Below are 24580 nucleotides of genomic sequence, written 5' to 3'. Positions count from 1 at the left end.
AGCTCCGACAGGTAGGTAGGTCGTCTCGTAGGTCCGCACGCGCGGCGCGCCCAAGAACCAGAGTTGCTGTCTGGTGGTGGAGGCGCCTGCTCCTGGTCCAGTTGCTGGCGCGTGGGGCGTGGCAAGTGGGAGGCGTGTGGAGCGGTGAACTGAAGGCAGAATCGCTCGTGTGAAAGCTGGGGAGAACGAGCCTATGCGTTCGCCTCGCAGCTGAGGTTTAAGGGGCAACCGAGCTGTCAGAGCAAGGGCTCATAGGAGGTGTTAGCTGGGGGCAGGGCGCCGTGTAGAGTGAACCCATCTAAGGCAATTGTGAGCCGCCAAACGCGCGAGACTACCGGGGGTCGTGGGTTGACCGGTGGCTGGTAGGGTGTGGAGGTTTATTTATTTTATTTTGCTCCTTTGTCTACCCCATTATTTCTGTCTCTACTTTTGCACTTTCTTCCACTGCAAAACCAACCCATTCATTGTTTTTTTTTTAAAGTTTTTATTTTACTTGCTGTGTTGTACTCACTCGTCCTCCATGGCCTTTTATCATTTTTATTTATTTTATACATTTATTTGTTTGCCTTCACCTCCCTTATCTCACCTTCAATTGCTCATCATTGTATATAGACTTATTTTTTTTTTTCACTGTTATTATGTACTATATGTTTGTTTTACTCCATGTGTGAACTATGTGTTGTTGGTATGTGTCGAACTGCTTTGTTCTGTTATCTTGGCCAGGTCGCAATTGGTAAATGAGAACGGTGTGTTCTCATTTGCCTACCTGGTTAAATAAAGGTTAAATAAAATAATAAAATAAAAAGGAAATTTGCATCCTGGTAGCTTCTAACTCCAAAAAGGTTTTGGGACACTGTAAAGTCCATGGTGAATAAGAGCAAGCCTCCTCCCAGCTGCCGCACTGCACTGAGGCTGGAGTGAAACTGTCATCACCGATAAATACCAGATAATCGAGAATTTCAATAAGCATTTCTCTACGCTGGCCATGCTTTCCTCCTGGCTACCCCAACACCAGCCAACAGCTCCGCACCCCTGCAGCTACTTGCCCAAGCCTCCCCAGCTTCACCCAAATCCAGATAGCAGATGTTCTGAAAGAGCTGCAAAACCTGGACCCATACAAATCAGCTGGGCTAGACAATCTGGACCCTCTCTTTCTATAATTATCCGCCGCCATTGTTACAACCTATTACCAGTCTGTTCAACCTTTCTTTCGTATTGTCCGAGATCCCTAAAGATTGGAAAGCTGCCACGGTCATCCCCCTCTTCAAAGGGGGTGACACTCTAGACCCAAACTGTTATAGACCTACAGTGGGGAAAAAGTATTTAGTCAGCCACCAATTGTTCAAGTTCTCCACTTAAAAAGATGAGAGAGGCCTGTAATCATAGTACACTTCAACTATGACAGACAAAATTAGGAAAAAAATCCATAAAATCACATTGTAGGATTTTTAATTAATTTATTTGCAAATTATGGGGGAAAATAAGTATTTGGTCACCTACAAACAAGCAAGATTTCTGGCTCTCACAGACCTGTAACTTCTTCTTTAAGAGCTCCTCTGTCCTCCATTCGTTACCTGTATTAATGGCACCTGTTTGAACTTGTTATCAGTAAAAAAGCACCTGTCCACAACCTCAAACAGTCACACTCCAAACTCCACTATGGCCAAGACCAAAGAGCTGTCAAAGGACACCAGAAACAAAATTCTAGACCTGCACCAGGCTGGGAAGACTGAATCTGCAATAGGTAAGCAGCTTGGTGTTGAAGAAATCAACTGTGGGAGCAATTATTAGGAAATGGAAGACATACAAGACCACTGATAATCCTCCTCGATCTGGGGCTCCACGCAAGATCTACCCCGTGGGGTCAAAATGATCACAAGAACGGTGAGCAAAAATCACAGAACCACACGGGGGGGACCTAGTGAATGACCTGCAGAGAGCTGTGACCAAAGGTAACAAAGCCTACCATCAGCAAGGGCATTGAAGATGAAACGTGGCTGGGTCTTTCAGCATGACAATGATCCCAAAAAACCACCCGGGCAACGAAGGAGTGGCTTCGTAAGAAGCATTTCAAGGTCCTGGAGTGGCCTAGCCAGTCCTCAGATCTCAACCCCATAGAAATCTTTGGAGGGAGTTGAAATCCTGTGTTGCCCAGCAACAGCCCCAAAACATCACTGCTCTAGAGGAGATCTGCATGGATGAATGGGCCAAAATACCAGCAACAGTGTGTGAAAACCTTGTGAAGACTTACAGAAAACGTTTGACCTCTGTCATTGCCAACAAAGGGTATATAACAAAGTATTGAGAAACTTTTGTTATTGACCAAATACTTATTTTCCACCATAATTTGCAAATAAATTCATTAAAAATCCTACAATGTGATTTTCTGGATTTTTTTTTCTCATTTTGTCTGTCCAATAGTTGAAGTGTACCTATGATGAAAATTACAGGCCTCTCTCATCTTTTTAAGTGGGAGAACTTGCACAATTGGTGGCTGACTAAATACTTTTTTGCCCCACTGTATATCCATCACGCCCTGCCTTTCTAAAGTCTTCGAAAGCCAAGTTAATAAACAGATCACTGACCATTTCGAATCCCACCGTACCTTCTCCGCTGTGCAATCCGGTTTTCGAGCTGGACCTCAGCCACGCTCAAGGTATCATAACCGCCATCGATAAAAGACAGTACTGTGCAGTCGTCTTCATAGACCTGGCCAAGGCTTTCAACTCTGTCAATCACCGTATTCTTATCCGCAGACTCAACAGCCTGGTTTCTCAAATGACTGCCTCACCTGGTTCACCAACTACTTCTCAGACAGAGTTCGGTGTGTTAAATTGTCTGTTGTCTGGACCTCTGGCAGTCTCTATGGGGGTATCACAGGGTTCAATTCTTGGGCCGACTCTTTTCTCTGTATATATCAACAATGTCGCTCTTGCTGCGGGTGATTCCCTGATCCACCTCTACGCAGACGACACCATTCTGTATACATCTGGCCCTTCTTTGGACACTGTGTTAACTAACCTCCAAACGAGCTCCAATGCCATACAAACACTCCTCCCGTGGCCTCCAACTGCTCTTAAACGCTAGTAAAACCAAATGCATGCTTTTCAACCGTTCACTGCCCGCACCCGCCCGCCCGACAAGCATCACTACTCTGGACGGTTTTGACTTAGAATATGTGGACAACTACAAATACCTAGGTGTCTGGCTAGACTGTGAACTCTCCTTCCAGACTCACATTAAGCATCTCCAATCCAAAATTACATCTAGAATCAGCTTCCTATTTTGCAACAAAGCCTCCTTCACTCACGCCGCCAAACATACCCTCGTAAAACGGACTATCCTACCGATCCTCGACTTCGGCGATGTAATTTCCAAAATAGCCTCCAACACTCTACTCAGCAAACTGGATGCAGTTTATGACAGTGCCATCCGTTTTGTCATCAAAGCCCCATATACCACCCACCACTGCGACCTGTATCCTCTCGTCGGCTGGCCCTCGCTACATATTCATCGCCAGACCCACTGGCTCCAGGTCATCTAAGTCTTTGCTAGGTAAAGCTCTTCCTTATCTCAGCTCACTGGTCACCATAGCAACACCCACCCGTAGCACGCGCTCCAGCAGATATATCTCAATGGTCATCCCCAAGGCCAACATCTCCTTTGGCCGCCTTTCCTTCCAGTTCTCTGCTGCCATTGACTGGAACAAATTGCGGAAGTTGGAGACATCTCTCCCTCACTAACTTTCAACATCAGCTAACTGATCGCTGCAGCTGTACACAGCCCACCTATAAATAGCCCATCCAATCTATCTACCTCATCCCCATACTGTTTTTATTTACTTTTTTGCTCTTTTGCACACCAGTATTTCTACTTGCACATCTATCACTCCAGTGTTAAATTGCTCAATTTTAATTACTTCGCCACTATGGCCTATTTATTGCCTTACCTCCTCACGCCATTTGCACACACTGTATATAGACTTTTTTTTCTATTGTGTTATTGACTGTACGTTTGTTTATTCCATGTGTAACTCTGTGTTGTTTGTGTCACACTGCTTTGCTTTATCTTGGCCATGTCGCAATTGTAAATGGCCTACCTGGTGAAATAAAAATATAACACATTAGATCTGGTAAAAGATAATACTTAAAGAAAAATGCATGTTTTTTTGTAAGTATTTTTTTTGTACCATCATCTTTGACATGCAAGAGAAAGGCCATAATGTATTATTCCAGACCAGGATTTTGGCCACTAGATGGCAGCAGTGTATATGCAAAGTTTTAGACTGATCCAATGAACCATTGCATCTGTTTAAAATGTTGTATCAAGACTGCCCAAATGTGCCTAATTGGTTTATTAATACATTTTCAAGTTGATAATTGTGCAACTCCTCAAACAATTGCATGGTATTATTTTACTGTAATAGCTACTGTAAATTGGACAGTGCTGTCAGATTAACAAGAATTTAAGCTTTCTGCCCATATCAGATATGTCTATGTCCTGGGAAATGTTTTTATTACTGACAACCTCATGCTAATCACATTAGCCTATGTTAGCTCAACCGTTCCGCGGGGGGGCACCGATCCCAATGAGGTTATTAATGCATTTGAGCCAATCAGTTTGTGACATGGTAGGGGTGGTATACAGAAGATAGCCCTATTTGGTAAAATGGCAGTCCATCATTACTTTAAGACAAGAAGGTCAGTCAATACGGAAAATGTCAAGAACTTTAAGTTTCTTCAACTGAAGTCGCAAAAAACATCAAGCGCTGTGATGAAACTGGTTCTCATGAGGACCGCCACAGGAAAAGAAGACCCAGAGTTACCTTTGCTGCACAGGAAAAGTTCATTAGAGTTACCAGCCTCGGAAATTGCAGCCCAAATAAATGCTTCACGGAGTTCAAGTAACAGACACATTTCAACATCAACTGTTCAGAGGAGACTGCGTGAATCAGGCCTTCATGGTCGAATTGCTGCAAAGAAACCACTACTAAAGACACCAATAATAAGAGACTTGTTTGGGCCAAGGAACACAGGCAATGGACATTAGACCGGTGGAAATCTTTCCTTTGGTCTGCAGTCCAAATTTGAGATTTTTGGTTTCTGACCGCTGTGTCTTTGTGAGACGCAGAGTAGGTGAATGGATGCTCTCCGCATGTGTGGTTCCCACTGTGAAGCATGGAGGAGGTGTGGGGGTGCTTTGCTGGTGACACTGTCTGTGATTTATTTAGAATTCAAGTCACACTTAACCAGCATGGCTACCACAGTAGCGATATGCCATCCCATCTTGTTTGCTCTTAGTGGGACTATAATTTGTTTTTAAACAGGACAATGAGCCAAAACACAGCTCCAGGCTGTGTAAGGGCTATTTGACCAAGCAGAGTGGTGGAGTGCTGCAAAAGATGACCTGTCCTCCACAATCACCCAACCTCAACCCAATTGAGATGGTTTTGGATGAGTTCCACCGCAGAGTGAAGGAAAAGCAGCTGACAAGTGCTCAGCATATGTGGGAACTCCTTCAAGACTGTTGGAAAAGCATTCCTCATGAAGCTGGTTGAGAGAATGCCAATAGTGGGCAAAGCTGATATCAAGGCAAAGGTTGGCTACTTTGAAGAATCTCAATTTTGATTTGTCAAAGTTTATTTTGGTTACTACATTATTCCATATATGTTATTTCATAGTTTTGATGTCTTCACTATTATTCTACAATGTAGAAAATAGTAAAAATAAAGAAAAACCCTTGAATGGGTAGGTGTGTCCAAACTTTTGACTGGTACTGTATATCTCATCGAGTGTTCTTACTACTGTTATGTGTGATATGATTTTATCATTATTGCTCAGATTATTAGACTATTTTAATACTGAATATCCTCATTGGAATAGAGCTGAAAGTATTTGAGGGTAAATCTCTTAATTAAGTCATTGGGGACAGTAGTCTTTGGGATGGAGTCCAGATTGGCCTCAATGCAATGGGTCCGGTGGTATTTTAAGATGGGAGCACATAAGTTTTCACATGTAGTTACCCAATTTTAATGAAAGTTTGAAACATTCTCGCTACTCCAGCAATTTCAATAATAATAATAATTTATTACTTTTGTAAAGCTCTTCATTATACAGTAGCCTATAAGAAGTGCATATCTACTGTACATACCATAGTATTGCCCCATATTTACTATCACAATTCATTCACAAGGCAGCATGAACCTTTGGTATCCTAAACTAAGACTAATTTCACAAGTTGTTGCACTCATCCATAATCTATCACAGTAACAAATACTATATGAATCTAAATGGACTTATACTGTATGTAAGTATGTGTAGGTAATGGTGAGTGTATGTGGCTACAGTATGGAGACCAAGATGAAGAAAAACAATTTCATGGGTCCCAAGACTGCACAGCCTCATGGGAAATAATTACAACAGGTGTATTATGTTTTAGTCATGTCTTCTTTTTCAACTGGATTGATGCATATCACTCCCCAGATATTATCATGTGTTAGCAGACAAGTTAAACATCTCATATATTAAGGTATCTTCTGAAACCTTGTAGACATGTTCTACACAGGTCAACCAAAATGTGTATGTAAAATATATTTGAATCCCTTTTTCATTGTGTGCCTTATGTAAATGAGCCCTGCTATACTGTTCTAGAAAAGCCCCACATGTCACAAGTGGCTTTGGGCAGTGGTGGAAAAAGTAACCAATTGTCATACTTGAGTAAAAGTAAAGATACGTTAATAGAAAATGACTTTTAAGTGAAAGTCATCCAGTAAAATACTACTTGAGTAAAAGTATTTGGTTTGAAATATACTTAAGGATCAAAAGTAAATGTAATTGCTAAAATATACTTTATCAAAAGTAAAAGTATAAATCATTTCAAATTCCTTTATTAAGCAAACCAGACTGCACAATTTAAAAAAAATCCGGATAGTTAAGGGCAAGCTCCAACACCCATTTACAAACGAAGCAGGTGTTTAGTCCACTAGTTCAGAGGCAGTATGGATGACCATGGATTTTCTCTTGACAAGTGTGTGAATTAGACAATGTTCCTGTCCTTCTAAGCATTCAAAATGTAACGAATACTTTTGGGTGTCAGGGAAAATGAATTGAGTAAAAAGTACATTCTTTTCTTTAGAAATATAGTGAAGTAAAAGTTGACAAATATAAATAGTAAAGTACAGATACCCCAAAAAATTACTCAAGTAAAAATACTTGAAAGTACTACTTAATACTTTACACCACTGGCTTTGGGGAGGTGGGACCACAGTTTCAGTGGGGTAGGAGGGGTTTAGTACTACTGCTGTGAGGCCAGAGATTAAATAATTTATAAAGCCAGGAATCACAATGGTCTGGTGAGTTTGTTCTGACCTGCATTGGAGGAGAAGAAAAGGGATATTCCATATTTAATGTGGAAAGGAAGCGTGCACACTTAGAATGAAGACGGGGACAGTCCTTGCAGTGTTGTTGCTGGCACTGTTTTCATCTGCTGCAGCAAGTAAGTACAGATGTAGGATCTTAATTTAAGCCAGTTTACTACAGCATGAAAATTATCCTGCAGCAACAGGAAATGTGAATTATTGTGTGTATTATAATTAATGGACAAGTTTGTAGGGGTTGATACATTTTTCTTGAGGGAAAGGGAGAATCAAGTCTAATATTTCAAAGTGGAAATTACGAACTTCAAACGCCTTTTTAAACCTAAAATACACTACAAGTTTTACATTTCCTGTAAAACATTGTTTTAGCCACTCTTATGACAGTGGCTCCTCAGTGCAGCACTATGTGCATGACAAAGGGTCAGTTTCCCAGACACAGATTAAGCCTAGTCCTGGACTAAAACCCTTTCAATGATTATTCTCCATTTTATTCTCCAAATGCTTTGCAAACATTGCACAAATATGAATTAGTTCTGTTGTCATCATTGATTTTATGGGGAAGCATCATTTCAGTAATAGGGCCTCTAGGAAGATTCAATGCACTAACCTTCAACATTGTGCAAGTCGCATGAGATTTTAAATAAATAGTTCAAAAGCACAAGAGAGAAGGGTCTCCTTCGTCACCAATCGGTAGTTTGCATTAATTCCGAACAATATAGAGAGTATCAGTCAGCGGCTGTAAATTCTTGATTTTACAGTAAGATGTACCGATGGTGGGATCATTGCACATTACAGTAGCCTATTCTAACAATCATACCCTTGATAATCATTTTACAGTCTCCCCCAACTGGGATATCTGTATTTTGTGATTTTGGCTATAGGGTGCCGTGTATGGATGACCGGACTTCAATCTAACTCAGGTTTAGCATTTTGATTTGTCTTTTTTGGGGGGGTTATTGATTCAAATAAAAGAAAATATGCATTTATGAAAATAGTCTGTGCTTATCAGTGCAATTAAATATAAATAGTTTGACCTCTTTGGTCCTTATGTCAAAGACAATCTTCTCCCTTAGCCCTAATCTGTAGTGAAGTTATGGTACACACTCAGCTGACAGTCACATGAATAGGATTGAGGGGGATTGTAGAGCTTTTGGGATAAGCAGTCACCTAGGTCAGAGCTGAGCCCCCTCCTTTGGTTGCAACCGAAAGTGTGACCATCTCCTGCCTTTTCAACTCTAATGAATAAATGCTGACTGCATGCTTACTTATGTAATTTCTATGATTTATATTCCAGAGCCCAAAAGTCGCTTCACACGATATCCATCATGGAATACGAAAATGTATCCGGTGTGGAAAGATGAAGACCCTCGCTACAAAGACTCTTGGAAAGGTATGCACAATTTTCCTCTGTCTCAACACAATGTAAATACACTGATGGTTAAATAACATTTTCATCTTATGTATCAGGAATATCTCTGTGGACAAAAGGGTTTAAGTAAAGTAAGTAAATTATCTCTGTGAAATAGTATACTTATGATATTCAATTCAAAGTGTACATTCTTCTCAACAGGTGGCAAGGTAAAGTTCATTGTGGGTAATGACGCACCGACCCTGACTGCAGCCAAGGTGACCTTTACCATCGAGCTGCAGTTCCCACACAACCAGAAGGTCATGCCCGACGGAGAGGTGGTGTGGGCCGAGAACTTTACCGTCAATGGTAAGTCCTCGAGGACTGACTGGGTTTTGATGACCTCATCCCTAGGCTTATTGGTAGGAAGAGTCTTGTGAACAAGATTAGAGTTTTGGCTATATGAGGGGCTTTTGTCACTTATACAGTAATCTTGGTGCCCAGAGCCAAATCTTGCATGAGTGCTGGCTTCTGGACAGCTATTGTTCATTAATAATGCATGACAGTCTACAATATCTGTATTGTTCTTTCCCTTTGGAAACTACAGTGCCAAGTTACTGTGCAAAAATTACATTTTGAGGTTAGATACTACATATTCATAGTACATACTCCTCTGTCTAAAGACAAAGCGGAAACCAACACGCGCTCTGTTTTCCTCTAGGAACACACTACCATCAGTCTGAGCCAGTGTATCCTGCACAGAACGCGGAGTGGAACGGAGTCTTTCCCGACGGCACACCTTTCAGGAAGGGTGGTGACAAACCCCCTCCGTATGTGTTTGTATGGAAGACATGGGGTAAGTACAGCTGCAAGCACTCATCTATTAGGCCTACAGTATTCATGTTAACGTGTTTTACTTTGTCTTGTAGGAATGTTATAAACCTTTAAAAACCATGTAATAACACTGTTATAAGCATGCAAAGCTATTTCCTTTGCTTTGCCTCACAGGTCAGTACTGGCAGGTGTCTGATGGCCCCTCCTCCTCTCTCACCATCGGGACAGACAATGTCCCTCTGGGTTCCTACATAGTGGACATTGTCATCTACCACTACCGCAGCCACGAGAAGTTCATCCCTCTGGGATACGCCTCCACACAGTTCTCCATCACTGGTTAGTAGAATGAATGAGTGAACAAATTGAATGACTTAATGAGTGAATGAATGAACACATTTTAGTACTATTTTAAAATGCATATGTTTATTCAATCTATGTAGAAAACAACAATACTTGCTACTAGAAGATACTTGAGGGTATTTATTTCTGTGTCTCTAGATCAAATCCCCTTTGCCGTCTCGATGAGCCAAGTGAACGACGTCAACGAGGCAGACCTGAGCTTCGTCCAGAACAGAGCGATAGCCTTCACCATCAGTCTCCACGATCCCAGCGAGTACCTGAGTGACGCTGACATCACATACAACTGGGACTTTGGTGACAGCAGCGGAGCTCTCATCTCCAGAGAGCTGACTGTCACCCATACCTACATAGTGGCTGGCGGCTTCAAGCCTCAGGTGGTTGTACAGGCCGTTATCCCTGATAAAGCATGTGCCACACCAGCTGGTGTTATCCCCACTGGTAGCACTGTCACTATTGGGCCTGCAAACCTGGCAGGCACGACAGGTAATTCTCATCTTGAAACGCTGTAGTCCAGAAGTGAATGTCAAAAGGCTTTACTTGGGTTCCTTGCATCCTTAGTCTCGTCAAGGAGAGAGGACGTGATGAATCGTGGAGAAACACTTTTGACATTCACCCAATACGTAGTAGGCTATGCCAGAATTGACCAAGAAAATAGGAAATTGAATGGTCATGTTTCTCTCCCCAGTGAGAGCTCCTGCTGCGGCTGCGTCGGCTGCTCCAGTAACAGCGGCCACACAGGGAGCTACAGTAAATGTAGGCCCCTCAGTCCCCGCTGAGACTGACACACAGGAGGACACGACTGAGGTGGGAGCCTCCACCGCTCAGCACACAAAGACACCTTCTCCAGTCAACCCTGACACCTCAACTGTCTCCGCTGGTTCAACAACAGTTGCTTCTGAAGTAGAGCCAGCAGGTGTGTTCAAAACACCTAGGTAACATGTTAATTTATGAATGAAGGGAATTAATTGTATGTCTAAGGTGCTTTAAATAGTTGGATTGTCACTTTTCTCCTGATACAGGGGAGGCCGCTACGGCACAAGTTCCCGTGGTGATAGTTGTTAAGCGTGAAGCAGGTGAAAAACCCAAGGATGATGACTGTGTGATCTATCGCTATGGGTCCTTCTGCGCTGGCATTGACATTGTTGGTGAGTCAACTGTCTAAAGGATATCTAAATCTCCATGTTGTGGTTTCCTAATATTGGATTTGATTAACATTGAGGATTATTACATCCCGTCTTTATGTCTTTGTTTTCAGAGGGCATTGAGAGTTTGAAGATCGTGCAAGTGGACAATGCTCTGATCAAGACTGATGAATTTGAGGTTGAACGAAATGTAGTGGATCTAACTGTCACCTGCCATGGGAGGTGAGTATTCCTGCACCAAAGCAATTAAAGGGAGACTGTCTCAAAGAATCAAACCAGTCATTATTTCCCTAAGCAGAATCATGGTCCACAGACAAATCAATAAGGAATACAGGCCTATATCCCACCAGTTAAACACTAGGGCTAGTTTCATTTCCCCAGATTAATCCTAGTCCTGGATTTAAAAATATATATTTTGTATTTTAGTCCAAGATTAGTCTGGGTCAGGGAAACCGGCTTCTATTGTTGCACTGAGCGTTTCTGACCCTGTGTTTGTTTTCCACCAAGCCTTCCCACAGAGGTGTGTATGGTGGTGTCGGATGCAGACTGTCTGATGCCAGTCCACACCATGTGTAACACAGTGGCCCCCTCTTCTGAGTGCCAGCTGGTACTGCGTCACTTTTTCAATGACTCCGGCATCTTCTGTATCAACGTGTCCATGACCAACGATGTCAGTCTGGCAGTCACCAGCGCCAAAGTTAGCGTGACCATGGGTATGTACTGTAACATGTCTGCTCTTCACATCTCTGTATGGTGAATATGTTGGGTGGCAGCCCCACTCAAGTCTCATACCTGGGTCCCAGGGACAATCAGTCCAACAGCTTCCAGTACAACAATTATTGTTTAAAAAAGTATTCATATATTTGAATATGTTGTTATATGAAGTTGTTTTACATACATTATTGTCTGTGCTCTGGCAGGTTCCGGGCTGTCCTCAGTGGACACTGTAGCCATGGTGATGGGGGTCCTGATCGTTGCTCTGGTCACTGGATCCGTGGCCTACACTTACAAGTGAGTCACATCAACATTGGTCTACACTTGTCACACCTTTCTGAAGGGTTCCATATCACCACAAACTATAACCTGTACCGCTTGCTTTGAGACATGACCCTTATGGTGTCTGTTTACACTACAGCCAGTCTCAGGACAACTGTATGCGTCATATTGTACCATTGATAATACCTTTCTAATGACCTTTTTTATCCTTTATTTCACCAGGGGAGACACGTTAAGATTCACACATTTTTGTCAAGTGAGCCTAGTAAAAAAAATCATGTAATTTAATGTTCTCTTTTTGTTCCACAGACGGTTCAAATCCTACCATCCTCTGAAGAAGGAATCTGTGGTTGGCTCCTTCTTCCAGAACGCTGAGAGAAGTCCTGGTTGGAGCTCTGGACCTCTGCTGTTTTGGAACCTTCTGAGTCGACAGGCTCCTGTAGAGAACAGCCCACTGCTCGATGACAGGCTTGTGTGAATGGACAACAACAACCCATTCAACTGTCAAATACACACAACATAACAGCCAAGAAACATTTTATTTGCACAGATAGTCATCTGACATGTTTTGTTTTTTGTTTTATACTTTTTATAAATTAATTTTTTAACTGTGTGTAATTTGGCTTATTTCCCTCAAACATTTTCAAAGAGCATATGTATTGTAAGACCAACATTGATTTAACATTTTTATACTGGAGGTTTGACCAGTGAATATTAGTGGAAACTACTGTGAAGTTATACATTTTAATATCTTTCCCCCATTAAAATCCCCCAAAACTGCACTATTGTCTTTCTATTTGTCAAAATAATGTTGTGAATAAAGACCAAGAGCACAAATGGCTAATATAATTAAATATTTTATTAGGTATCATAATCAGATCATGCAACAGTAACAATGTTTGACAATGTCTTGCCTGCAGGGACATTTCAATACTCCTCTCCCTCCTCCTCTCCCTCCCCCTCAATGGAGTCAACCCCTACCTCCTCGTAATCCTTCTCCAGGGCTGCCATGTCCTCTCTGGCTTCAGAGAACTCTCCCTCCTCCATGCCCTCACCCACATACCAGTGCACAAAGGCACGTTTGGCGTACATCAGGTCAAACTTGTGGTCAAGCCGAGCCCAGGCCTCTGCCACAGCAGTGGTGTTGCTCAGCATGCACACAGCCCTCTGGACTTTGGCCAGGTCTCCACCAGGGACAGCAGTGGGAGGCTGATAGTTGATGCCAACCTTAAAACCAGTTGGGCACCAGTCAACAAACTGAATAGAACGTTTGGTCTTGATGGTGGCAATAGCAGCATTGACATCTTTGGGCACCACATCACCACGGAACAGAAGGCAACAAGCCATGTACTTGCCGTGGCGAGGGTCACATTTCACCATCTGGTTGGCTGGCTCAAAGCAGGCATTGGTGATCTCAGAGACAGAGAGCTGCTCATGGTAAGCCTTCTCTGCAGAGGTGACTGGGGCATAGGTGGCCAGAGGAAAATGAATACGTGGATAGGGCACCAAGTTGGTCTGGAACTCTGTCAGATCAACATTAAGGGCACCATCGAATCGAAGGGAAGCAGTAATGGAGGAAACAATCTGGCTAATGAGCCTGTTGAGGTTGGTGTAGGTGGGACGCTCAATGTCGAGGTTCCTACGGCAGATGTCATAGATAGCCTCATTATCCACCATGAAAGCACAGTCAGAGTGCTCTAGGGTGGTGTGGGTGGTCAGGATAGAGTTGTAAGGTTCCACCACAGCTGTGGACACCTGGGGAGCTGGGTAGATGGAGAACTCCAGCTTGGACTTCTTGCCGTAGTCAGCAGACAGGCGCTCCATCAGCAGAGAGGTGAAACCAGAGCCGGTGCCACCTCCAAAGCTGTGGAAAACCAGGAAGCCCTGAAGGCCTGTGCACTGGTCAGCCTGAAGAGAAAGAGAAATATGTCAATAAAAGGAGTCCACATTCTGATCAGATAGTTGATCAAATATGTAATTCATTCATTCTGAGATAGCCACCAGTTTGCGGATCCTGTCCAGCACCAGGTCAATGATCTCTTTGCCAATAGTGTAGTGTCCACGGGCGTAGTTATTGGCAGCATCCTCTTTGCCAGTGATGAGCTGTTCAGGATGGAATAACTGGTGGTAGGTCCCAGTGCGCACCTCATCTGAGGAGAGAAAATGAACAGCTCATTAAGGAGCTACCTTTATTTCAATTGAATGAGAACCAGGAAGCTTACCTATGACTGTGGGCTCCAGGTCTACAAACACAGCCCTGGGGACATGCTTTCCAGCCCCAGTCTCACTAAAGAAGGTGTTGAAGGAGTCGTCTCCTCCTCCGATGGTCTTGTCACTGGGCATCTGTCCATCTGGCTGGATCCCATGTTCCAGACAGTAGAGCTCCCAGCAGGCATTGCCAATCTGGACTCCAGCCTGACCCACATGGACAGAGATACACTCACGCTGGAAAATAAATGGGAAAATATTTAAATCTCTACAGGATCGGTGTCCCATCCTCGGGATGGTTGAGCTAATGTAGGCTAATGTGATTAGTATGAGGTTGTAAGAAACAAAAACAATTCCCAGGACATAGACATATCTGATATGGGCAGAAAGCTTAAATTATTGTTACTCTAACTGCACTGTCCAATTTACAGTAGCTATTCCAGTGAAAGAATACCATGCTATTGTTTGAGGAGAGTGCACAATTATGAACTTGAAAATGTATGAATAAACCAATTAGGCACATTTGGGCAGTCTTGATACAACATTTTGAACAGATATGCAATAGTACATTGGATCAGACTAAAACCATCTAGTGGCCAACGTCTAAATTGCGCCTGGGTTAGAATAATTCATTATGGCCTTTGTCTTGCATTTCAAAGATGATGGTACAAAAAAATACAAAGAAACGTATGTTTTTTTATTTTTTTAAATCTTTTACCAAATCTGTTAAATTCTCCTACATTATATGCACATCTTTGCTTCAGGTCCTGAGCTACAGGCAGTTAGATTTGGGTATGTAATTTTAGGCTGAAAAAAAGGGGCCGATCCTTAAGAGGTTTTAATGTAGCAGAATTACAATACATTTGACAAAAATGTACACTTGCCAAAAACACCACCTAGTGGAAGACTGGGTAGGCTACATGTAAACTGAAGAACAGTATGAATGAATAGCAGTGGAATCTTGACATCTATAAACATATGACCATTACTAAACTGACAAGAAGGTCATATTACATAACTAAGGAATTTAAATGCAGCTGGCAGCTGGAGAGGAATAGGTTTCTTTTCAGGGTTTAACTAGACATAATGTTAGACATATGTTACAGAAGAGAGACATATATTCTGTCCTTCTGTCCCCACCCAGTCTGCCCTCCCACACCTAGCAACACAATGAATGACAGTGAGAATATAATCCCATTTTATTACCATTTTAAATAAATTTCCTGGATAAATAAATGTTGCTACCTTTGATGAATATTGTACAATTCATGTTTTCAATAGCTAGCACAAATTCTGAATGCAAATATAGTGCCCTTGTTCTTTCATTCCAATGCCATACCAATTTATGTAATACCCTTGTATTAAACCGAAATAGCATGCAATACCATTTCCAAACGCTAATGAAGCCTAAGCAAATCTTCTGCATTTGGAAATGGATGAACAACACGAAAATGCTTAAAATCCCCCCCAATCCAGAATTCATTGACCGAGACAATAAGAATCAACCCATATAGCCACAATTAGGGTGTAATATTGTCTCATAATTTTATAAATTCTCATTAGAAAACATCAAAAACGTAATTATTTCAGGCTTATTATTGCTGAAAAAACAACATGACTTACCATGTTTTCTAAGGAGGATCGAACAATAAGGGAAAATACAAAGCAATACGCAGAGAGATCCCTATTTGTGTCTGAATGAATGAGCGTATTCTCTGCCCGTAAGGGTCGACGCAACAACTGCTGATGGAGAGGGGCGGCGCTTCCAGATTTATGCACAGGCAGTATGCGTTGTGTAATTCGCCAATTTGATTGTGAAAATTACATTTTTTAAACGAAGCTTTTATGCTAATTTAGTATTTTTCTAATTGTGAATTATGAGAATTATTAAATGTTATGTAATTCAGGGAATGGAAGGTAGTGAATTGACCCTATGTCCAGTGTCACGCTGTTTGAATATATTGTTCACCCCAATTAAAAATGCATCTTATCATGAATACCCTTGAGAGTGAGCAATCCAATATTTAGGTGTAGGGACAGCTTTAGCATTAGGATTATTGACTGCAAATCAACGGGAGTGTTGGAAGCTACTGAAGGTCAGAATGCTCAAAGAAACCTTCCAATCTATCACCATAAGACAACTTAAAACACATACCCACATCTTAAATTATGGTTATATATAGATTTATGGCCAAAGTCCTTTTAGGGAACAGTACCAGATAAATAATTTAAAATGACAGAATCAGGGAAGGACCTATCTCACTGAAGCTGAGCCAGTGGTCCAATGATGCTGCTAAAGCCTATTTTTCTCCTCCTATCTCTCCTCCCTCTTTGTCCTATGTTCTCTGCAATGATAACGTCATCCCCTGGGCTGATCACGTGATCACCGTGTCTTGCTCCTGAATGCACTGGGCTGGCCTGAGTGTATTCCTGTTAAGGAAGCAGTTTTCCTTTCTGCTATCTATCCAATTGAATATAGCCATAATGACCAAACATGTATTGACTTTAAGGGCTCAGGTCTGAGTTTCCTGATAAGTCTACATCACCACACAGACTGTCCTGAAGGATTACACAACAACCGAGGTTTGAAAAGCCTGCATTGTCAGACTATCCTGAGTACTGGATTTTGTCTGGCAGATATATAAATAAAAGCTTACATCAGGTTGTTCTACAAAGTCATTGTAAGTTCTTAACTGACTTGCCTAGTGAAATAAAGATTAAATCATACAACAACAACAAAAAATACTGTAAAGTGAATAATTGCTTTGATACAGTCCCTCTGTAAAATCCACTAAAAAGTATCTGTGACACAAGCAATTTGTTTGTCTTTAGAGCTTTATTTTGGAATATTCTAAATATACCACGTAAGAAAAACTGGTTGAAATTACATATTTTTGATGAGTTTTGCTCACTGGGTAAGCTACCAAGAAACAAAGATTTATGTCAATTGTGGGTTAATACAGTAAGTGTGAGTGAGATTTAGGTACACTGTAGAAGGAGCAGAACAAGACGTATGGTCTCATGCCTATACAATTCCAGGGGGAGGTCCCCACACCGCAACAGATGAGGGAGGAGCCCTGAAGTTAAACAGCAGCTGGATGGGTGTGGTCCTCCATGGAATCTACAGATCGCACTCATGGTTTTCCAATGCAGTCAAAAAGCAGTTGTTGGCCTATACTGGTTATCTCCGTGAACATATTAAAGCTTTAAGGACTTTATGATTATGATAAAAGCTTTCAAAGTGGATTTTGAAATCAACAGCCATGTCTACAGTATCTGTGGCTTACTTCTTATTACCGTTCATGCTTAAAAAACATATTCCACTGTAGGGCATAAATCTTGAATAGCTTTTTATAGAGGTGATAAAAATAGACCTTTTCATGATAAACAACTTTGTGTTTTTCTAGTGTTCTTCTCTCAGTGGCTTCTGGAGCAGATAATGGGGGTATCATTTATAACCCTACGGGGATAGTGTGTATAGTTGCCATTGAGTCCCATGTGGTTAGCAACCAGGGTGCTAAAAAGTGGAAAGAACGCTGAGCCTTTCCACTTCGCTGCTGCATGTTGAATGACATACAATAATTTTTTTATGGACATTTTTTTCCTCTTATCCAAAGAAATCATGAAGCCATAGCAATGCCTCAAAAAGTTAGTGTAAACTGCCATACCACATGCATTGTTTGGCATTTGTTTGTCAAAAGTCAAGGTTTAACCCATCCTTCTCACAATTCTTTCCACCACATTTTGTTCTTCTCCAGCTCATCCTACCACCATAGATAGAGAAAGGAGGTTTTAACTGTTTCCTCTATAAATCAGTATAAGAGAAAATAAAAACAAGGAACTTGGACTTGGAGGGAAGCCTCAGTCACATCCCCCATTGGGGCAGCTGTGTCCTACTCCTTTTTACTGCTGCTGCTATTCAAGCTTGGTCACGTGACTAACAGATAAAGACGGTTTATGTGGATACTAGGCCTGTAACCAAGCAACTCCGTTATTCATCACCTAGCAACGGATGGACCACGGGAGGAAGGGGGCTTGAGGGTTGGGTGTCTGTTGCTCCCTGTCCTAGATCTAGACTTGAGTCATTTGACCTCTATTATCAGCAGCACAGACAGTAGTTCTACAACAACCACAAATTCAAGTTTAGTTGGTGCAGTCTAACATTTTATCAATAATATCAGCTATTTAAGTCTACCCATTTTGATGAAAGCACCCATATTGAACAGTGCTTTTATAACTGAATGTGGTCAGGCTACAACTGACAGTAAATATTAAAACAAGCAACAGAATAACTTGACATGAATACAAATAATAATCACAATGACACTTGTACTTGGCCTACATTTTATTTGTTTTATTTTATTTAACCTTTATTTAACTAGGCAAGTCAGGTTAAGAACAAATTCTTAATTACAATGACGGCCTACTGCGGGAGGATAAAAATATATATATTTATAAATTAAATAAAAACATAGGACAAAACACACGTCACGACAAGAGAGACAACACAACACTACATAAAGAGAGACCTAAGACAACAACATAGCATAGCAGCAACACATGACAACACAGCATGGTAGCAACACAACATGACAACAACATGGTAGCAACACAACATGGCAGGAGCACAACATGGTAGCAGCACAAAACAGGATACAAACATTATTGGGCACAGACAACAGCACAAAGGGCAAGAAGGTAGAGACAACAATACATCACGCAAAGCAGCCACAACTGTCAGTAAGAGTGTCCATGATTGAGTCTTTGAATGAAGAGATTGAGATAAAACTGTCCAGTTGGAGTGTTTGCTGCAGTAAACTGAAAAGACGAGCGACCCAAGGATGTGTGTGCTTTGGGGACCTTTAACAGAATGTGACTGGCAGAACGGGTGTTGTATGTGAAGGATGACGGCTGCAGTAGATATCTCAGGTAGGGGGGAGTGAGGACAGTGTACTGTCTAGCCATACTCCCAAGTACTTGTATGAGGTGACTACCTCAAGCTCTAAACCGTCAGAGACAGTATTCACTCCTGTGGGGAGAGAGGCATACTTCTTATCAAACCACATGACCTTTGTTTTGTTCAGAATAAGGTTGTGGGCAGAGAAAGCTTGTTGGACACTAAGAAAGAAATCTTTGTTGTAGAGAGTTTAACATAAAAACCCGGGAGGGGCCAGCTGAGTACAAGACTGTATCATCTGCATATAAATGGATGAGAGAGCTTCCTACTGCCTGAGCTATGTTGTTGATGTAAATTGAGAAAAACGTGGGGTACACCCTTGGTGACAGGCAGTGGCTGAGACAGCAGATGTTCTGACTTTATACAATGCACTCTTTGAGAGAAGAAGTTCGCAAACCAGGCTAAAGACCCCTCGGGGTCTACCATATCAAAAGCTTTGGCCAAGTCAATAAAAATAGCAGCACAACATTACTTAGAATCAAGGGCAATGGTGACATCATTTAGAACCTTTAAGGTTGCAGTGACACATCCATAACCTGAGCGGAAACTAGATTGTATACCAGAGAGAATACTATAGACATCAAGAAAGACAGTCAGTTGATTATTGACAAGTTTTTCCAACACTTTGACAAACAGGGCAAAATAGAAATAGGCCTATAACGGTTAGGATCAGCTTGATCTCCCCCTTTAAATAAAGAACGAACCGTGGCTGCCTTCAAAGCAATGGGAACCTCCCCAGAGAGGAGAGACACGTTAAAAAGGTCAGAGATAGGCTTGGCGCTGATAGAGGCAGCGACCTTAAATAAGAAAATGTCACATCTAGTCCTGTCACGCCCTCTAGTGCTCATCCTGTGTCTCCTTGACCTGCCGCCATTCCCCCAGTGCTTTCTCCCTCTCCCTCTGTGTGTGTGTGTGATTGTGTGGGCAGAGACAGGTGTGCTCGAGTCAGAGCAGATCCCCACCAGCTGCAATCTGTTCCATAATCAAGACTACAACTACTCAGTCCTGCCACCTCCACACTGCCAGATTGTAATCTCTGCTCAGTCAGCCCATGTTTCTAGCTGTTTGTTCCTGGTTTCCCTTGCCTGATGCTGTTTTCCTTTCCGCTACAGTTCTGCCTGCTCGGATTCTGGTCCCTGTCTCCAGTCCGACTTCTTATCAGTCCTGCAACTCTGTCCTGGATTCCTCACTTTACGCTCCCTTGGATTCCCCTCCGGACCTGCTTACCCTGTCCCAACACCTCTTTCCTCACCCTCAGCCTCCGCACCTGGTTTCCTGCAACCCACCCCTGGCCTGCACTCAACCCCCCTGTGTTTCAATAAATACCATGGTTACCTCATCCCAGTCTCCTCGTCTGAGTCTGCTCTTGGGTTCACCTGTTCCACTCTGCATGACAGTAAGGGTCTAAACCCTCTGACCCAGATGGTACATTTGACTATTAGTTAAACAATCCATGATAATATCAGTGGATCATAGGGGATCTCTCTCAGTGGATGGGAGGGCCTTCATTCTGCAAGGTTGATCTAATCACAAGAATGAATGTAGAATAGATTACACTTTTGCCACAGGGTTTATATTGTGTGCTCTATAGAGCTAGGCCTATCGATTGTATGGGTTTCTTTGAAGCAGCTTGGAGATGGTGAGACGGTAACTAGGTTAGGTTGACAAATGGAGTGTAACATTGTATCTGACTGTCATTCATTTTTCTGCTGATCAATATGAATGAAGCAGGCTTTGGTGCATACATCTTCAAGGCATTATATCATATGCAGAATATACATTTGACCTATATAGATTTAAAAACTCTAATTAGGTCAGCACTGAGCTGAAACATAATTATTTCTAAATACTGTTTAATGAAGTGATAAAAACTAAATGAAAATTCCATTACTCAAATCAGGGATATGCAAAATAGACCACTTTTTAGTGGTCAGTTATTGCAATTAATCAATTTGTGGCAAAATATTTCAGAGTAATGCAGAATTGATGCACAGTGCACAATGGGTGGGGTTCGAGAGGGGTGCTTAATGAAGATGGTCTCGTTTATCCAATGTGAAAAGCAGGGTTTTCTTTACTGGACAGATTTACCATGACTTGCCCAATGGCATTAAAGCAGACATAGTCGTCAGGGCAATACTTTTTTTATTTCGCCATTATTTAACCAGGTAGACCAGTTGAGAACAAGTTCTCATTTACAACTGCGACCTGGCCAAGATAAAGCAAACAGTGCGACAAAAACAACAACACAGAGTTACACATGGGATAAACAGACGTACAGTCAATAACACAATAGAAAAATCTATGTACAGTGTGTGCAAATGTAGTAAGATTAGGGAGGTAAGGCAATAAATAGGCCATAGTGGAGATATAATTACAATTTAGCATTAACACTGGAGTGATAGATGTGCAGATGATGATGTGCAAGTAGAGATACTGGGGTGCAAAAGAGCAAGAAAATAACATGMGGATGAGGTAATTGGGTGGGCTATTTACAGATGGGCTGTGTACAGGTGCAGTGATCGGTAAGCTGCTCTGACAGCTGATGCTTATAGTTAGTGAGGGAGATATAAGTCTCCAGCTTCAGTGACTTTTACAATTCGTTCCAGTCATTGGCAGCAGAGAACTGGAAGGAAAGGCGGCTAAAGTATGTGTTGGCTCTGGGGATGCTGGAGCGCGGGCTACGGGTGGGAGTTGCTTTGGTGACCAGTGAGCTGAGATAAGGCAGGGCTTTACCTAGCAAAGACTTATAGATGACCTGGAGCCAGTGGGTTTGGCAACGGATATGTAGCGAGGGCCAGCCAACGAGAGCATACAAGTCGCAGTGGTGGGTATTATATGGGGCTTTAGTGACAAAACAAATGGCACTGTGATAGACTACATCCAATTTGCTGAGTAGAGTGTTGGAGGCTATTTTGTAAATGACATCGCCGAAGTCAAGGATCGGTAGGATAGTCAGTTTTACGAGGGTATGTTTGGCAGCATGAGTGAAGGAGGCTTTGTTGCAAAATAGGAAGCCGATTCTAGATGTAATTTTGGATTGGACCCACAAATGCTGATGCTCCAGATACTCAACTAGTCTAAAGAAGGCCAGTTGTATTGCTTCTTTAATCAGAACAACAGTTTTCAGCTGTGCTAACATAATTGCAAAAGGGTTTTGAAATGATCAATTAGCCTTTTAAAATGATAAACTTGGATTAGCTAACACAACGTGCCATTGGGACACCAGAGTGATGGTTGCTGATAATGGGACTCTGTACTCTGTAGAAAATCTGCCGTTTCCAGCTACAATAGTCATTTAAAACATTAACAATGTCTACACTGTATTTCTGATCAATTTGATGTTATTTTAAAGGACAAAAAAATTTGCTTTTCTTTCAAAAACAAGGACATTTCTACGTGACCCCAAACTTTGGAACGGTAGTGAATATATACACTGCTCAAAAAAATAAAGGGAACACTTAAACAACACAATGTAACTCCAAGTCAATCACACTTCTGTGAAATCAAACTGTCCACTTAGGGGAAGGGCAACCACTGATTGACAATAAATTTCACATGCTGTTGTGCAAATGGAATAGACAAAAGGTGAAATTATAGGCAATTAGCAAGACACCCCCAATAAAGGAGTGGTTCTGCAGGTGGTGACCACAGACCACTTCTCAGTTCCTATGCTTCTGGCTGATGTTTTGGTCACTTTTGAATGCTGCGGTGCTTTCACTCTAGTGGTAGCATGAGACGGAGTCTAAAACCCACACAAGTGGCTCAGGTAGTGCAGCTCATCCAGGATGGCACATCAATGCGAGCTGTGGCAAGAAGGTTTGCTGTGTCTGTCAGCGTAGTGTCCAGAGCATGGAGGCGCTACCAGGAGACACCTCCGCCTTTGTGCAAGGAGGAGCAGGTGGAGCACTGCCAGAGCCCTGCAAAATGACCTCCAGCAGGCCACAAATGTGCATGTGTCTGCTCAAACGGTCAGAAACAGACTCCATGAGGGTGGTATGAGGGGCCCGACGTCCACAGGTGGGGGTTGTGCTTACAGCCCAACACCGTGAAGGACGTTTGGCATTTGCCAGGAAACACCAAGATTGGCAAATTCGCCACTGGCGCCCTGTGCTCTTCACAGATGAAAGCAGGTTCACACTGAGCACGTGACAGACGTGACAGAGTCTGGAGACGCTGTGGAGAACGTTCTGCTGCCTGCAACATCCTCCAGCATGACCGATTGGCGGGGGTCAGTCATGGTGTTGGGTGGCATTTCTTTGGGGGCCGCACAGCCCTCCATGTGCTCGCCAGAGGTAGCCTGACTGCCATTAGGTACCGAGATGAGATCCTCAGACCCCTTGTTAGGACCATATGCTGGTGCGGTTGGCCCTGGGTTTCTCCTAATGCAAGACAATGCTAGACCTCATGTGGCTGGAGTGTGTCAGCAGTTCCTGCAAGAGGAAGGCATTGATGCTATGAGCTGGCCCGCCCGTTCCCCAGACCTGAATCCAATTGAGCACACCTGGGACATCATGTCGGATGCTTTAGTTGGCGGATGCTTTTAGCCAGGTCTGGAGGGAACCCTCAGGAGACCATCCGCCACCTCATCAGGAGCATGCCCAGGCTTGTAGGGAGGTCAACAGGCACGTGGAGGCCACACACACTACTGAGCCTCATTTTGACTTGTTTTAAGGACATTACATCAAAGTTGGATCAGCCTGTAGTGTGGTTTTCCACTTTAATTTTGAGTGTGACTCCAAATCCAGACCTCCATGGTTGATACATTTGATTTCCATTGATAATTTTGTGTGGATTTTGTTGTCAGCACATTCAACACACTGCTCAAAAAAATAAAGACACAGCAAACCTTTTTGCCACAGCTCGCATTGATGTGCCATCCTGGATGAGCTGCACTACCTGAGCCACTTGTGTGGGTTGTAGACTCCGTCTCATGCTACCACTAGAGTGAGAGCACCCCAGCATTCAAAAGTGACCAAACAATCAGCCAGGAAGCATAGGAACTGAGAAGTGGTCTGTGGTCAACACCTGCAGAATCACTCTTTTTTGAGGGTGTCTTGGTAATTGCCTATAATTTCCACCTTTTGTCTATTCCATTGCACAACAGCATGTGAAATTTATTGTCAATCAGTGTTGCTTCCTAAGTGGACAGTTTGATTTCACAGAAGTGTGATTGACTTGGAGTTACATTTGTTGTTTAAGTGTTCCTTTATTTTTTTGAGCAGTGTATGTAAAGAAAAAAGTATTTAATAAGAATATTTCATTCATTCAGATCTAGGATGTGTTATTTTAGTGTTCACTTTAATTTTTTGAGTAGTGTATATTATTATTATTTTTAGCTTGTTAGGTGGGACTCAAAACAG

General features: G+C 42.4%; 2 protein-coding genes and 1 long non-coding RNA gene across 3 annotated transcripts in view; 1 reads left to right on the top strand and 2 right to left on the bottom strand.

The window, feature by feature from the left end:
• The window catches only part of LOC139029059 (uncharacterized), a 49453-nt gene that overhangs the window by 19459 nt on the left and 5414 nt on the right, over nucleotides 1-24580 (bottom strand). The window lies entirely within an intron of this gene.
• pmelb (premelanosome protein b) lies at nucleotides 7338-12837 on the top strand. The gene is made up of 12 exons (XM_024005595.2): nucleotides 7338-7494; nucleotides 8670-8765; nucleotides 8946-9092; nucleotides 9445-9579; nucleotides 9732-9893; nucleotides 10056-10400; nucleotides 10603-10830; nucleotides 10937-11062; nucleotides 11173-11281; nucleotides 11567-11772; nucleotides 11980-12070; nucleotides 12365-12837. The coding sequence occupies exons 1-12, from the start codon at nucleotides 7434-7436 to the stop codon at nucleotides 12531-12533; spliced, it is 1875 nt and encodes a 624-aa protein (XP_023861363.1). The 5' UTR covers nucleotides 7338-7433; the 3' UTR covers nucleotides 12534-12837.
• LOC111976626 (tubulin alpha chain-like) lies at nucleotides 12897-16019 on the bottom strand. Its single transcript, XM_024005612.2, has 4 exons — nucleotides 15887-16019; nucleotides 14278-14500; nucleotides 14057-14205; nucleotides 12897-13963 (listed from the first exon to the last, which is right to left on the bottom strand). Exons 1-4 carry the CDS (start codon nucleotides 15887-15889, stop codon nucleotides 12983-12985), a joined length of 1356 nt encoding a protein of 451 aa, XP_023861380.1. The 5' UTR covers nucleotides 15890-16019; the 3' UTR covers nucleotides 12897-12982.

This window comes from Salvelinus sp. IW2-2015, linkage group LG17 (genome assembly GCF_002910315.2).
Source record: "Salvelinus sp. IW2-2015 linkage group LG17, ASM291031v2, whole genome shotgun sequence".
Taxonomy (NCBI): Eukaryota; Metazoa; Chordata; class Actinopteri; order Salmoniformes; family Salmonidae; genus Salvelinus; species Salvelinus sp. IW2-2015.
This window is presented reverse-complemented; position numbering and strand designations above follow the sequence as displayed.